Here is a 17171-nt window from a genome sequence, read left to right on the forward strand (position 1 = left end):
CGGACCAAAATGCAGCGTGTAGATTGAGATCCATGTTTATTCAACAAACGTAACACGTATCTATATTAAACACTACAAAACAATAAATGTAACGAAAACCGAAACAGCCTAATACTGGTGCACATACACACAGAACAAGGACATCAAGACACTAAGGACAATCACCCACAAAACACTCAAAGAATATGGCTGCCTAAATATGGTTCCCAATCAGAGACAATGATACGCACCTGCCTCTGATTGAGAACCACTCCAGACAGCCATAGACCTTGCTAGATAACCCCACTAAGCCACACACCCAACACCCCACAAAACCCCAAGACAAAACACACCACAATAAACCCATGTCACACCCTGGCCTGACCAAATAAATGAAGAAACACAAAATACTTCGACCAGGGCGTGACAATTGCCTTACCTCCTTAAGACATTTGCACACACAGACTTTTTCTATCGTGTTATTGACTGTACCTTTGTTTATCCCATGTGTAACTCTGTTGTTGTTTTTGTCGCACTGCTTTGCTTTATCTTTGCCAGGTCGCAGTTGTAAATGAATAATTGTTCTCAACTGGCTAACCTTGTTAAATAAATGTGAAATAATAATGTTGAAAGTGTCACGCATTGGTCAATATATTTTGTGTTTTCGTTATATGTTTGGGTAGGCCAGGGTGTGACATGGGTTTATATGTTGTTGTCGTATTGGGGTTTGTATATTTGGGATCGCGGCTGATTAGGGGTGTGGTATAGGCTTGGCTGCCTGAGGTGATTCTCAATTAGAGTCAGGTGCTTTCGTTGTCTCTGATTGGGAACCGTATTTAGGCAGCCTGAGTTTCGCTTGGTATTTCGTGGGTGTTTGTTCCTGTCTCTGTGTAGTTCACCAGATAGGCTGTATTTAGGTTTCACGTTCTGTTTGTTGTTTTCATAGTATGAGTTATTTCATGTACCACGTTTTCTTTCATTAAAGTAACATGAGTAACCAACACGCTGTATTTCGGTCCGACTCTCTTTCCACAAACGAAGAACGCCGTTACAGAAAGTCATTGAGCTCTTCAGTAAGGACATTCTACTGCCAATGTTTGTCTATGGAGATTGCATGACTGTGTGCTCAATTGAATACACCTGTCAGCAACTGGTGTGGCTGGAATAGCCGAATTCGCTCTTTTGAAGGGGTTTCTACATACTTTTGTATATATAGTGTAATTCTGAGTAGGCTTTCAGTTCATAATGAATTAGGGTATACGGACCAGAGGGATCTGATCCTAGATCAGCATTCCTATGCTGAATACGAGCCCAGATGCTTTCAATTACAGTGAGTCAACTGGGTTCATGGAAGATCAGTGGAGTGAATGGTCTCCATAGACAGTCACCCGCTGAATCTCAGGTTGTATCTAATGAACTATAGTTAATACACATTCCGCTGAAAAGATTAAGAATGAAATAACAGAACTGTGTTCGATTATCAAAGCGTGGAAGCATAACAACATAGAGAAAACAACAACGTCATAGGTCTTGGGTTTACTTACAGTACAGCGAGGTGGTGAATAAGAAAAACACAACACTCAAAACAAACCAGAATACAACTGTTTCATGATGTAACGACTAGAAAACAGGGGCGGAAAGGTAAATGTAATCACAAAGAGAATGGGCAACTTTCATCCTCCGGGCCTGTTCTCTATTTATTCTGACATCTCATCAACATCACTTCAGTTGTGAGAACACTGGAGTACTGTGTGTGACAAGGTTGGGAACAACACTCAACAATGCCCCTTGTTGCAGCTACAATCCAAACCTCTGTCAGACGGCATGCCTTCACCTGGTTATAAACTCAGACGACAGACAAAGTATTGATATGCATCTATTAGGAGGATACCAGGGTCAGGAAATGTTCACTATTACACTAGCAGAGAGAGAGAGAGACGGAGAGAGAGAGAAATGATTCCTACAGCGTTTTCCTGGGTTCAAACTGTATTTGTTATACTTTAGCTGCTCGTTATTGAGCTTGCCTGGCCTAATGGATCCAATGGAATCTGCCCAAAATTGCAAACACCAGCCACCTGACACTCGAGACAATTAAATGGCACAATTAAACGCTGAAAGAAAACAAATACTATTTGAACCCTAGTCTGCTATGTAGAATTCAACAGTGTTCCTTTCCTCCGCTAGTGCACTTAAATCATCTAGGAGACACAACCAGGAAGGAAGGAATCTTCCACACTTGACTGGTGCTAAAAGTAATTTCTAAATGTTTTCCTAAAGTGATATAAGAAGAAGAGAGATGTGGTTTCAGTTAAGTTGGTCTTCACTGAGGCAAAACGTAGGCACTCCAATTTAGAATAGGATGGTCAGTGTTAAAGTACTAAAAGGGGGACTACGTGAAGAACCATTTGCCCCAAATTGAATTGCACCTGTAGTATCTTTATTGCATACATTTGTGATTTGCAAGTTGTTCCAACCTTGAAAACTGCCTCTAATCAACAGATGAAGTGAAATTAAAAAAGTTTTCTTGACATCAATAGAAGTACTAACATATTATAGCAACCAAATAACAGAGATACAAACACTGACTTAGGTTTAAACCTACTGTAAATGTCTGGTGGGGACGGTTGGTTGTTTTACAATGACTAGTGTCGTGGAAGATTCAGAATTTGTTGGTAACATTTGTAAGATGTTTTATATTCATCAAATGTGTGTAAGTTACTTCTCATCAGAATGGTATTTTTGTATAATACTGTGGCGAGGTTGCAGTTATCTGTTCTATGTCAAGACTAAGTTGCATGGGCCGCTGAGAGGGGAGAGGTCAAAGTGTCATCATGTGTAAACATATCTTTTACTCCCTACCTTTTTCTAGTGGGGAAAGGAGGGTGGCAGTGTCTGGAATCATTCTCATGCTCCCTTTATCTTAACCTATAGCCTCACTCTCCTCTCCGTGAGCTTGTCCAGGTTTGGTTGTATTTAGAGTTGGTTGTATCTAAATGACAATTTGATATATGCCTGTTGATTTGGAGGATTGGTTTATGGTTCTGGGGTTTGAGAAAGGAGACAAAGCTGAACGATGAATTATGTCTATGCTGTCTGACGATGTGTGTTCTTTGCTATTAAAGGATCTCAGTTTCATTGTAAGGGGGCTCTCAGAGAATTCATTGAGAGACACTGAATTGATCTGAGAGTCACAGGGTTGTGATAGAGCTCATATAATTAAAGATGGACTTTGATAACTAACTCTGACTTGTGTGTGTGGTTTGCTCCCATGATTTGGTAAATAGAGGAAATTTCCACGACACTAGGGCCCCTCTTTTACCCAGAAATCAGACATTGTGCTCCTCCTCTAATATATGAAAGAGGACACACATGCAATTCAATATAATATTTACATAGTTTTTTTTACCACATATCTACTGTACTGTACACATCTATCTCTGGAGGTAAGAAACTACATCAGTTTACAGCTGAATACTGAGAGTTTCAAAACACCTCATGATCAGAGACAGCAGTACATGTCCAAAATCCTTATCTCCAGACTACAATATTCAATGTTTTCCTTGATTATTAGATTTAATCCCCAGATTCAGTCTAAACGCACCTGTCTCCAGTTGTTACCAGCATCAGATGAGATTCCAACATTATTGTACGACAGCTCAGACTCAATATTCCCTGTGGTAAAAATACAACAAAGCATGCATCTGCATCATGTTAGTCTGGTTCACCAACTGATCTATGCACCAGCTGACTTGTGCGTGTGTATGTGAGTGTGTGTGTGTGTGTGATGGAGGAGTGATTCACTGGGCCGGAGCAAAGGGTTGTGTAGAGCTACCCGAACACACACTCGCACACAAACATAATCTGTTGTGTCATGTGTCCTCAGTCTGCACTGGCCCACTTAAATAAACCGAGTGACTTTGCATCACCAAAACGTCTGTGAGTAAGGACAACATCAGAAGTGTTATAGTGTGTCTCTGGACAGATTCAGTACATTTATACAGGCTCACAGTGGCTTAGTGATCTCACATATCCAGTAGGGGATTAGAGGATAGGAGGAGAGGACAAACTATTGTTTTGGTGACAGAACAAATATTGTTTGAGGACAGAGATCAAGAAAGCATATTCATGGATGTAGGTCATTTTTGTTGTTGCTGCTAAGATACAATATTTTCCCACACAGTTGAAGATGAGTTGTTTGTAGCAGGATTTGCAGATCCCTATCAGTAATGTTAGGGATTGGATAATCATCATAATTGTCACAGTGTGCGCAACTAGTCGAAGGAAGTCAGGTGCAGGAGAGCAGAGAACAGGCACACTTTATTCAGGCAGAGGAAACAGCCAACACTCCAGCCCAAGGAAAAAGCAGGTGCACAAATTACACAAATAGGTACATATAACAAAACCACGGATAAACACAATACCCGGCACAAAACCAGCCTGTAGCGTCACACACATAACGAACGAACAAAACCACACACAGACATAGGGGGAACAGAGGATAATATACACATAGAGTAATGAGGGGATGTAAACCAGGTGTGCGGACAAACAAGACAAAACAAATGGAAAATGAAAGGTGGAGCGGCGATGGCTAGAAGACCGGTGACGTCGACCGCCAATCGTCGCCCGAACAAGGAGAGGGACCGACTTCGGCGGGAGTCGTGACAATAATATTCACAATTAAATGGAATTTCAGAACTGACCTGGAAATGATAGAGAGCTATTCTCATTTTGTACCATTACCCAAATTGAATCGACATCTTTATCTTCAGCCAAATTCATTTCCACATAAGTGGACAATAAAGTAATCTAATTTTATCTATCAAATGTTCATTCTGTATTCTATAACCTGTGGCCACTATGATTCCCGGTGCTGAGGCCTTGGATGATATGCTGCCTGACAGGTAGAGGTTTTCATACGTCTGCAGTTGGAGATGGAGTGAACATACAGCCTGAAGTGTGAGCAATGACAGTCTGCCCATTATATTTGACAAAGCCATTATACACTGGTCAATCAAATCACCAATGGTACATAGAACACTATACGGTTGATCTTTAAAGGTGCACAAAGCATATGCTTTTTATTTCAAGAGAAGGTCCTTAAGATAAGGAAAAGAAAAGCTGCTATGCTGTCTTCATCTCAGAAAGCCTGAAGATACAGCCTAATAGAATCCTTTTGAATATGAAGTCTTCTAGTGACTTACATTTACACCTGTCGCGTTCTGACCTTAGTTCCTTTGTTTTGTCTTTGTTTTAGTATGGTCAGGGCGTGAGTTGGGGTGGGCAGTCTATGTTCCTTTTTCTATAATTTGGGATTCTGTGTTTGGCCTGGTATGGTTCTCAATCAGAGGCAGCTGTCAATCGTTGTCTCTGATTGAGAACCATACTTAGGTAGCCTGGTTTCACTTTTGAGTTGTGGGTGATTGTTTCCTGTGTCTGTGTGTTCCCCACGGAACTGTTTCGGTTTATTATTTTACTTTGTTATTTTTTTGTATTTTGTTGTGTTCAGTTTGTTCTATTAAATATGGACACTTACCACGCTGCGCATTGGTCCTCCTCTTCTCCTTCATACGACGACAGTTACAACACCAAATGCTAACAACAATGCTAACATAGGCAGTTAACTATAAAACAAACTAAATTTGGTCAACTAAACAAACATGAATTAAACTAAAGTAATTCCTGCGCCTCCAAAGTTTGTTGTAATTGTCGTTATCAGTCATTAATACAGAGACTGAAAGAGGATTTTAAAATAAAATCATTAAGTCAAGTCTCAGTGGCGAGCCGACAGCAAAGGACAATTATATCTGTTCACGTGACATTGCTGTAAGGGCACCAATTGCAATGGGATGTGACAGGGTAATCAAAAATAATATGTAATTAGAATGTTACATGAATGCACAATCGTATTCAACCTGTATCCCACAGTATGAACTCTTACTGCTAATGTCTCAAAGATATTTCTCTACACAGTCATCCTTTACAGTCGCCTCACGTGGGATAAAAGGAAACATAGGGCACATAAATTAATAACAACTGTACATTTACATTACATTTAAGTCATTTAGCAGACGCTCTTATCCAGAGCGACTTACAAATTGGTGCATTCACCTTATGACCTCCAGTGGAACAGTAGTGCATCTAAATCTTTTCAGGGGAGGGGGTGAGAGGGATTACTTTATCCTATCCTAGGTATTCCTTAAAGAGGTGGGGTTTCAGGTGTCTCCGGAAGGTGGTGATTGACTCCGCTGTCCTGGCGTCGTGAGGGAGTTTGTTCCACCATTGGGGGGCCAGAGCAGCGAACAGTTTTGACTGGGCTGAGCGGGAACTGTACTTCCTCAGTGGTAGGGAGGCGAGCAGGCCAGAGGTGGATGAACGCAGTGCCCTTGTTTGGGTGTAAGGCCTGATCAGAGCCTGGAGGTACTGAGGTGCCGTTCCCCTCACAGCTCCGTAGGCAAGCACCATGGTCTTGTAGCGGATGCGAGCTTCAACTGGAAGCCAGTGGAGGGAGCGGAGGAGCGGGGTGACGTGAAGGAGAGAACTTGGGAAGGTTGAACACCAGACGGGCTGCGGCGTTCTGGATGAGTTGTAGGGGTTTAATGGCACAGGCAGGAGCCCAGCCAACAGCGAGTTGCAGTAATCCAGACGGGAGATGACAAGTGCCTGGATTAGGACCTGCGCGCTTCCTGTGTGAGGCAGGGTCAACTCTGCGGATGTTGTAGAGCATGAACCTACAGGAACGGGCCACCGCCTTGATGTTAGTTGAGAACGACAGGGTGTTGTCCAGGATCACGCCAAGGTTCTTAGCGCTCTGGGAGGAGGACACAATGGAGTTGTCAACCGTGATCGAGATCATGGAACGGGCAGTCCTTCCCCCGGGAGGAAGAGCAGCTCCGTCTTGCCGAGGTTCAGCTTGAGGTGGTGATCCGTCATCCACACGGATATGTCTGCCAGACATGCAGAGATGCGATTCGCCACCTGGTCATCAGAAGGGGGAAAGGAGAAGATTAATTGTGTGTCGTCTGCATAGCAATGATAGGAGAGACCATGTGAGGTTATGACAGAGCCAAGTGACTTGGTGTATAGCGAGAATAGGAGAGGGCCTAGAACAGAGCCCTGGGGACACCAGTGGTGAGAGCACGTGGTGTGGAGACGGATTCTCGCCACGCCACCTGGTAGGAGCGACCTGTCAGGTAGGACGCAATCAAGCGTGGGCCGCGCCGGAGATGCCCAACTCGGAGAGGGTGGAGAGGAGGATCTGATGGTTCACAGTATCGAAGGCAGCCGATAGGTCTAGAAGGATGAGAGCAGAGGAGAGAGAGTTAGCTTTAGCAGTGCGGAGCGCCTCCGTGATACAGAGAAGAGCAGTCTCAGTTGAATGACTAGTCTTGAAACCTGACTGATTTGGATCAAGAAGGTCATTCTGAGAGAGATAGCGGGAGAGCTGGCCAAGGACGGCACGTTCAAGAGTTTTGAGAGAAAAGAAAGAAGGGATACTGGTCTGTAGTTGTTGACATCGGAGGGATCGAGTGTAGGTTTTTTCAGAAGGGGTGCAACTCTCGCTCTCTTGAAGACGGAAGGACGTAGCCAGCGGTCAGGGATGAGTTGATGAGCGAGGTGAGGTAAGGGAGGAGGTCTCCGGAAATGGTCTGGAGAAGAGAGGAGGGGATAGGGTCAAGCGGGCAGGTTGTAGGGCGGCCGGCCGTCACAAGACGCGAGATTTCATCTGGAGAGAGGGGAGAAAGAGGTCAGAGCACAGGGTAGGGCAGTGTGAGCAGAACCAGCGGTGTCGTTTGACTTAGCAAACGAGGATCGGATGTCGTCGACCTTCTTTTCAAAATGGTTGACGAAGTCATCTGCAGAGAGGGAGGAGGGGGGGAGGGGGGGGGAGGATTCAGGAGGGAGGAGAAGGTTGCAAAGAGCTTCCTAGGGTTAGAGGCAGATGCTTGGAATTTAGAGTGGTAGAAAGTGGCTTTAGCAGCAGAGAGAGAAGAGGAAAATGTAGAGAGGAGGGAGTGAAAGGATGTCAGGTCCGCAGGGGGGCGAGTTTTCCTCCATTTCCGCTCGGCTGCCCGGAGCCCTGTTCTGTGAGCTCGCAATGAGTCGTCGAGCCACGGGAGCGGGAGGGGAGGACCGAGCCGGCCTGGAGGATAGGGGACATAGAGAGTCAAAGGATGCAGAAAGGGAGGAGAGGAGGGTTGAGGAGGCAGAATCAGGAGATAGGTTGGAGAAGGTTTGAGCAGAGGGAAGAGATGATAGGATGGAAGAGGAGAGAGTAGCGGGGGAGAGAGAGCGAAGGTTGGGACGGCGCGATACCATCCGAGTAGGGGCAGTGTGGGAAGTGTTGGATGAGAGCGAGAGGGAAAAGGATACAAGGTAGTGGTCGGAGACTTGGAGGGGAGTTGCAACGAGGTTAGTGGAAGAACAGCATCTAGTAAAGATGAGGTCGAGCGTATTGTAAGTAACAAGGAGATGGTACACAATTCATCTCATATCATATCTTAAATGTGATTACGTAAAGTAATTCCCCAACCACTCCCTTTAGTGTGTGATGTAACACGACTGTTATCATTTATGTATATAACTTGAAGGGAACTGAACACATATTCCTGGATTAAAATAAACTTTCAATTGAGATGATCTATTGAGTATGCTTCTCTGTCTCCTGGATTAGGCTTAATCTGGATCTGGGAAAGCCCCTGAAAGAGTTCAGGCAGTCTTAGATCATGTTTGATTAGCATCAGTATAACTTACCAGCACATAGTGGATATCGTTGCCAGCCAAGTCTGTCGCAGGGGATTGCAGCAACCTCCAATTACGACCCTTGTTGTAGGTGATGTAGGTCTTCACCTGGTTGTCCAGCCTCATGTTAGCGATCAGCATGCCTTTGGTACAGTACCTGCTACCTAGGGAGAAATAGAGAACAAATTCTTAAACAGACGCTAAAACTAGCCAATCCAACCACCAAAACAGATGACATGGTGTTTTTTTTTCCATTGTTTTTTTTCAAGCACTAAACAGTACCAAAAATAGCCCCTGACAGACATAGCCAAAGCAAGTAGGGGTGCTGAGGGTGCTGCAGCACCCCCTGAAAAATCAGATTAAAAAATATTTTTTTTATTGAAAATTATAATTTTTCACAAAAGTAGTGCACTGAGCCTTTACTGGTCCTGTATTAGAGGACTGATATACCCGTCTGTAGTGCGGGAAAAACTGCCCACAACTGATGTGAGTACAGTACAATGCTGGACGTTAGAGAGAGAGAGAGAGCAGTCATGGCTCCTTGCCTCCTTAGTCAAACTATCTTCCTATAATAACCCATCCAGGATGGAAGTGTGATGGGGGAGAAACCTGATGACTGTGCTTTAAATACGATCCATACTGCAGCAAACATTGAGGGCCTCCAGTTGCATCACACTTCCTGAGGGGCCTTAGGGGCCCTTCCAGTATGAGTGGCTCTAATAGGCCCCACGTTTGACATCGTCATAGAAACACGGCGGGCCAGGATGGACACGGCTAATGAGGCGGGAGAAGGGCACCTCCGGTAATTATTTATCATCCCCCACACCCATCCCTCTATCGCCTCTTCCAATGATGATTGTTGGCATTAACGTCTCATTGACTTTGAGAGTGACATCTAGTCATTTGTGTAGACCTATGTGTGGCTGTCATATTATATATGGACCTACAGGTAACAACATAAAGGAAACTCTTGAGTAAATGAGGGTTCTGGTGGCTCTGTTAGGGTGTTGGGTGATTTGTCATGGCATGGTTTAGGTCCACTCAACCCCTTAGAGGGCAAGGTAAATCCCAATAAATACACAGATATTCTGAGGGATAAACTTCAACCTATGGTGAAGCAGATCTATCCCGGTGGGAGTGGTCTCTTCCAGGCAAACATGTCCACAGGACATGAGTGGTCTCTGAATGGTTTGATGAGCATGAACATGATGTAAACCATATGTCATGGCCGTCTCAGTCACCAGATCTCAATGCAATTGAACACTTATGGGACATTCTGGAGCGGTGCCTGAGACAGTGTTTTCCACCACCCTCAACAAAACACCAAATTATGGAATTTATTGTGAAATAATGGTGTCCAATAGAGTTCCAGACACTTGTAGAATCTATGCTAAGGCGCATTGAAGGTGTTCTGGCTCGTGGTGGCCCAACGCCCTATTAAGACACTTTATGTTGGTGTTTCCTTTATTTTGGCAGTTACCTGTATGCGTGCTAGACTGATGTATGCATGTGGAACCATCTACATATGCAAAACAAACAACACAGCAACTTTCAGCACAGTAGCACTAGTATGATAAACGACCACTGAGAAACCAGACTTCCCTCAGTACATGCACTCTGTCTCCCTGTAGACAGCCTTTTACAATCTTTCAATATGCATTAATGAAGCTTTCTGCAATCTATTAGAAATATGGATCCACTGCTGAATCAGGGAATCTGAGGCTCCGAATGGGGGGGTGGGGAGAGGGGTTAAGAGTTTTGGCAGAGAGCTACCACACACACACACACACACACACAGCTAGGCTAACAGAAAGGAGCATCATCATCATCATCATCATGACTATTACATTACCTAAATCATCTAGCTGACCCTCCATCCGTCTGTCTCTTCCTTCCTCCCTACTACCACTCACTCATTCAAAATCTATTTATAGCTCTGAGAAAGTAGGGAATCAGGTAGTTCAACATTGGATTGTCGTTGATTTGTTGGTCTACCACTCTTGAGTATTGACTGTGTTAGGCAAGTTCTCAGTGTTGAAGTTCATAACGCTGGGAGATGGATTGAATCAAAAACCGAAGTTGAACTCGAATAGGAGTCAGAGAAAAACGTTTTGATTGAAGGAAAGATTGTCCAGATTGAATCCAACTGACACTCAAATTACTCCCATCAGGCTAAAGTGGGAAGCATGATTTTTTTTAGAACAGTATAACGTTGATTTGAGAGAGAAAAAGAGAGAACAATAGAGGAGTGAGAAAAAGAAAGTGAGAGAATACTGACGAGAAGCAAGGAATTATTTAACGAGAGCAGGGAGAACAGTAAAAGACTGTTGCTGTCACTCAGTCTCTTTGTTCCCTGTTGAGCTCAAAGTACGTTGTGAATGATTCCTCTCTGAGTCTTTTAGGCCACAGGGCTTCTGAAGCCCAACATTCCAGGGTATGTGACAACAATCCATGGGACTCCGTCAAAGTACTTTGGTCAGAGTTATATCTACAGTATTTTTCAGAGGAACTCAAATGAGTAGTCTGTCTCGTACAGTTTAAAAAAAAGATGAAAGTGAAACTTTACAGCGATACATACAGCATAACTTCAGTTTATAACAGTTTGTGATTAGCACATGCATACATACCCAGAGGGTTAAACTAGTTAACACAACATCATACTGAATGGAAAACTGGATTGTTGTAACTTCAACCAGTTTTACCCACTGGCTGTGACCATCACTTTGAATACTAAGCCCGTTTTTGTAAACCATTAACACCTATGTTAGAAGGAGTAGCAGTAGTACTTTACCCCTACCTAGATAAAATCAAATGAAATCGCCTTCTGGATGACAGTGGGGTGAACAGGCAGCGGCTCGGGTAGTTCTTGTCCTTGCTGATATTTTTGGCCTGTACAAATGACCTCAACTGACCTATACCTCTGCAGATCAACTTGGTGCCCGTACACCCTCTATATATCGTTGTTATTGTTATTTCATTGTGTTACTTTTTATTCATTTTTTTAACTTTAATTTATTTAGTAAATATTTTCTTAACCTATTACCAAACCCCCCCCCCCCCTAGCTATTACATGGAAAGAATGCCATGCTATTTTCTGAGGAGAGTGCACAATTATGAACTTCAAAATGTATTAATAAACCAATTAGGCACTTTCGGGCATTTTTGATAGAACATTTTGAGTAGATATGCAATGGTTCATTGGATCAGTCAAAAAAAATTGCACATACACTGCTGCCATCTGGTGGCCAAAATCTAAATTGCGCCTAGGCTGGAATAATAGATTATTGCCTTTCTCTTGCATTTCAAAGATGATGGTAGAAAAAAATGCATGTTTTTTCTTTGTATTATCTTTTACCAGATCTAATGTGTTATATTCTCCTACATTAATTTCACATTTCCACAAACTTCAAAGTTTTTGCTTTCAAATAGGATCAAGAATATGCATATCCTTGCCTCATCACCTGAGCTACAGGCACTTAGATTTGGGTATGTCCATTTTCTGCTTAAATGTTGTTGTTTTTTAAAATCTGATCCTTAACACTATAGCTGCCGATGTACTCTACACACCATATAGTGTCTTTCAACAACTGCAATAGAAGAGTGAGACTACACGAGTGAAACTACACAGTATGAGACTACACACCAAGCTGTAAGACGGTTCTGCCGAGTTTTTGTTTGGAGAAATTCAAGGAAAGATAGGAGGGCTTCTCTCTCACTTGAGTATTTTACCTAGTAATTTACAGATTCTCATTTTGCTATTTTGTAGCTTTGTCAACTATGTATGTGTTTTCTATACCTGTTATCACCTCTTCCCTGTAGGCTTTACAGATGCTCCCCACTCCTTTGGCCGCAACCCTTCTAATTTAGTGTACCCGGGTCTCTGGCAGCATTTGGAACTGCCTATTTGCGGTCAAGACCGTTGAGTTAATCTCAGCCTATGCTACCCCTCAGTCCCTTGACTTTTTGGCCCTAACGGAGACATGGATTACCCCAGAGAACACTGCTACTCCAGCTGCTCTTTCATCATCTGACTATATTTCTCTCATAGTCGAAGAGCATCTGGTCGTCGCAGTGGTGTCACAGGTCTACTCATTTCTCCTCAGTGTAGATGTTTTCCCTTTCTTACCTGTCCATCTCCTCATTTGAATTTCATGCTGTCACTGTCACTTGTCCACTCAAGCTTAACATTATTGTCATCTATCGCCCAGCAGGTGCCCTTGGAGAGTTCCTCAATGAGCTTGACACTTTGATAAGCTAATTTCCTGACAATGGCTCATCGCTCTTAGTACTTGGCGACTTCCGATGTCTGATATTGATTAATTTCTTTCCAACTCTCTTTCTCCTTCTTGCCTCTTTTGACCTCACCCTTTTTTTATTCCCCTCCAAGCGCAATACGCTTGACCTCATCTTTAGTAGAGGCTGCTCGCCTACTAATTTCACTGCAACCCACATCCAGCTCTCTGATCACTACTTTGTTCCTTTTCTGTCTACCTTTCCTCCAAATCTAACCACTCAGCCCTTACTCAGATGGTCACGCTTTCTCTCTACCAATACTTTCTCCTCTTATATCCTATCATCTCTCCCTTCTGCTAAATCCTTCTCCCTTCTATCTCCTGATTCTGCCTCTTTGACCCTACTCTCCTCCCTTTCAGCATCCTATGACTCACACGGTCCCCTTTCCTCCTGGCCGGCTCGGGCCTCCTCTCTTGTTCCGTGGCTGAGTGACTCATTGCGAGCTTACAGAACAGGGCTGCGGTTAGCTGAGCAACAATAGAGGAAAACTAAACTTCTGGAGGACCAATCATCCTTTCACTCCCTCCTCTCTACCTTCTCTTCCTCTGTATCTGCTGCTAAAGACACTTTCTACCACTCTAAATTTCAAGCTTCCGCTTCTAACCCAATGAAACTATTTTCCACCTTCACCACCCTCCTTAATCCCCCATCTCATCGTTGACCACTTGTTGCAATCCCTCTGACTTCGAAATGTCCCGAGTTGCTTTCCTCCTCAAGAAACCAACACTTGACTCATCTGACATCAAAAACTACAGACATGTATCCCTTCATTGTTTCCTTTCCAAAACACACACTTGTGCGTGCTGTCTCTGATCAACTTTCTCATTATCTCTCTCAAAACGATCTTCTTGACCCTAACCAGCCAGGCATCAAGACGGTTCACTCAACGGAGCCTGCTCTTCTCTGTGTCATGGATGCTCTCCGCAGTGTCAAAGCTGACTCTCTCTCCTCTGTTCTCATCCTCCTAGATCTATCTGCTGCCTTTGACACCATGAACCATCAGATCTTCCTCTTCACCCTCTCAGGGCTGGGCGTCTCAGGCTATGCACACCTTTGGATTGCATCCTACATACCTCCTACCAGGTGACGAGGAGAGGATCTGTGTCTGCACCACATACTTCTCCTCTTCTCTCCATATACCAAGTCATTCGCTCCGCCATATCCTCACATGGTCTCTCCTATCAGTGCTATGCAGATAACACTCAACTACTTTTCTCCTTCACCCTTCTGATGTCCAGGTGACGACACGTATTTCTGTGTGCCTGGCAGATATAAAAAAATTGGATGTCGGCCCACCACCTCAAGCTCAACCTCGACAAGATGGACGTGCTCTTCCTCCCCGGGAAGACCTGCCTGCTCAAAGACCACTCCCAGATTGCAAAGAACCTTGCCATTGTCCCTGGACAACATGCTGTTGTTCACTGCAAACATCAAAGCATTCATGCTCTACAACATCCGTAGAGTACGATCTAATCTCCTGTCTTGACTACCGCAACTCGCTGTTGGCTGTGCTCCCCGCTTGTGCCAACAAACCCCTGAAACTTATCCAGAATGCAGCAGCCCGTCTGGTTTTCAACCTTCAAGTTCTCTCATGTCACCCGCTCCTCCGCACAATCCACTGGCTTCCAGCTGAAGCTCACATCCACTACAAGACCACGGTGCTTACCTATGGAACAGCACGAGAAACTGTCCCTCCCTACCTTCAGGCTATGCTCAAACCCTACACCCCAAACCGAGCACTCCGTTCTGCCACCTCAGGTCTCTTCGCCCTCCCACACAGCCCAGTCCAAACTCTTCTCTGTCCTGGCACCCCAATGGTGGAACCAGCTTCCCCCTGAAGCTAGGACAGCAGAGTCCCTGTCCATCTTCCGAAAACATCTGAAACCCTATCTCTTCAAACAGTATCTTAAATAATCCTCCTCCTCACCTTAAAAAAAAACACATAACCAGCACTTGCACTTCACCCCCCCCCCCCATTCTAGGTCTGACTCTACTGACAGCTATGTTATAGAGGAAAAAAATACTTTCTATGCCTGTGATATGTGGTTGTCTCACCTTGCTATCTTTAGATGAATGCACTAACTGTAAGTCGCTCTGGATAAGAGCATCTGCTAAATGACAAAAATGTAGTTGTAAAATGTATTAATGCTACAGATATTTCTGGAGCTAAATCCTTGGCGACATTGTTGCTTACCTCAAATCAAATACATTTTATTTGGCACATAAGCCGTATACAACAGGTGTAGACTTGAAATGCTTACTTAGGAGCCCTTTCCAAACAATGCAGAGTTAAAAAGTACGAAAAATATAATTGATCTCTTGTATGTATCACCGGAGGCATGTGTTTATCCCTGTAACATGAATGTTGCTTACCTTAGGCAGAGAATATTTCAGCAGTTTGAGTTTGAGGAATGGATCCCTCTGGTAAGACACATAGTAGCTGGCCTGTCCTGCTGTAGTAACCTGGAACACATTGAGCCACGACACTGAGTATTCCCTTTGTGTTCACTTGTATCATTTGTCCATGCTGCACATCTGTGACTCATTGTTGTCAACATGAATTAACTACTTGGATTAATCTAAAACCTTCAGAAATGTATCAATCATTACCTATCTTGCAACCTTCACCCAAGTGACCATGGGTGACATTGTTTATGATGTAAAGATGTATACTTCATTGTCAGAGAGGAACATTGATCCATAAGAAATGTAAATGGCTATTTCCGGACTTTACTATTGAGAAAATAACAATAAAATCTCCTGGCTAGCATACAGCGGAAACTGCTCCTCTCAGTCCTCTCCTGTTGTCGATGCCCTTTGTGGTTTTGGAGGTAGACTTGGGTAAATATCTCTTAGGGACAATCAATAGCCTCATTATTCTCTGTCAAGAAAAATCTTTAACTCTCCCAAGCAATGCTCAGTGGCCTGTCTAAGGAAAGTCAACCTTAATGATACCAGCGCCTCAGCAAGCAAACACTCGAACTGTTAGCTGCTGTTAGCCTATGCAGTAAAACACTGCAAGCAGGGAAGAAAGTGTTAGAAACCTGTAATTAGAGCACAGGCTTCGGAGGCTATAAGGATGGGAGAACAATTTTCAGCAACAAAAGTGTGATTGTCCTAGCCTCAACACTAGGTAGCAATTTATTTAATCCACTTCCTCTTTCGGAATGTCATTAATCGAGAAATCATCCACAAAAAAAAGCTGCTGGCTTTCTGGGTAGGAAAAGGGAGAGGCGAAATAGGCTCATTATTTTATGACAGAACCAATTAGGCCTCTTAGTGCGCTTCTAAGTGTACTGGTCAATTGGAGGGAGGGAGGTGAGGGAGAAAGAGAGAGGAGGGCACGAGGGATAGAGAGAGCATGAAAGAAAGATAAATAAATATTAGGTGAGGAAAGAACAGTGGGCACAGTGATCGCTCGCCAGAAATAGTCCCACATGCAACTGAGTTAAGAAGGTTAAAGTCGATAGAGAGTAACCAGGGGCGGTTTTGAACTGAAACAGAAATTGGGATTTTTATTACCACCTTTCACAGAATCGGTTCGGCTGTGACTTAACGCAAGAAAACATTGTAGGTTTCCTGAATTGAAGATGCGGTTGGAGGTTTAGGTTGAGTGGATGTGGGTTTAGCTAGGGAGACTTGTGTGTGGTCAAACACAGTTGAGGGATCTGGTAGACCACAGATCTATATTGTCAGACCATTATTCTGGCAGAAAGAAGCCAATCGTGTAGAGCCTGGAGTTTTCCTGAAAATGTGACCTGACTATGAAGAATTCTTGGCCCTGAGTTGGCTAGAACTACATTCCAGAGTTTTTTCAAGGCATCACGTGTAGTACTAGGAGTTCTTCCTGAACCCCAGACATAGGCTACTAGAGTCTAGAGTTTTCCTGGTGAAGCCACTTGTTCAAGAAAGAACTCAAGGCTCTAATTTAAATAGTTAGGACCAGGAGCTTTACTTGACCATGTGACCTGACTTGGAAAAACTGGTGGGCCTAATTCATGTTCTAATAGAAATACATCCATAACTCTCCCCTTCAAATACTTCAAACAGCAAGGTAGTCCTTTGGAGTTCAATATGGATGGAAAAGTTATTTATAATGGACTGGATTGTCAATTCATGCATCCTCATTTGCACAATGTCAAAGTAAATAATATTCA

The 17171-nt window shown here is 43.7% G+C and overlaps 1 protein-coding gene across 3 annotated transcripts in view; it reads right to left on the minus strand.

Moving 5' to 3' along the window:
- The window catches only part of LOC115103700 (VPS10 domain-containing receptor SorCS1-like), a 68069-nt gene that overhangs the window by 37843 nt on the left and 13055 nt on the right, over nucleotides 1-17171 (minus strand). For all 3 annotated transcript variants that reach the window (XM_065006208.1, XM_065006207.1, XM_065006206.1), the window contains 2 exons: nucleotides 15388-15477; nucleotides 8734-8885 (listed from right to left, as the gene is read on the minus strand). In XM_065006208.1, coding sequence (XP_064862280.1) covers nucleotides 8734-8862 — 129 coding nt within the window. In that variant the 5' untranslated portion in view covers nucleotides 8863-8885; nucleotides 15388-15477. The remainder of the gene's footprint in view (nucleotides 1-8733; nucleotides 8886-15387; nucleotides 15478-17171) is intronic.

Source organism: Oncorhynchus nerka, linkage group LG21 (assembly GCF_034236695.1).
Source record: "Oncorhynchus nerka isolate Pitt River linkage group LG21, Oner_Uvic_2.0, whole genome shotgun sequence".
Classification (NCBI taxonomy): Eukaryota; Metazoa; Chordata; class Actinopteri; order Salmoniformes; family Salmonidae; genus Oncorhynchus; species Oncorhynchus nerka.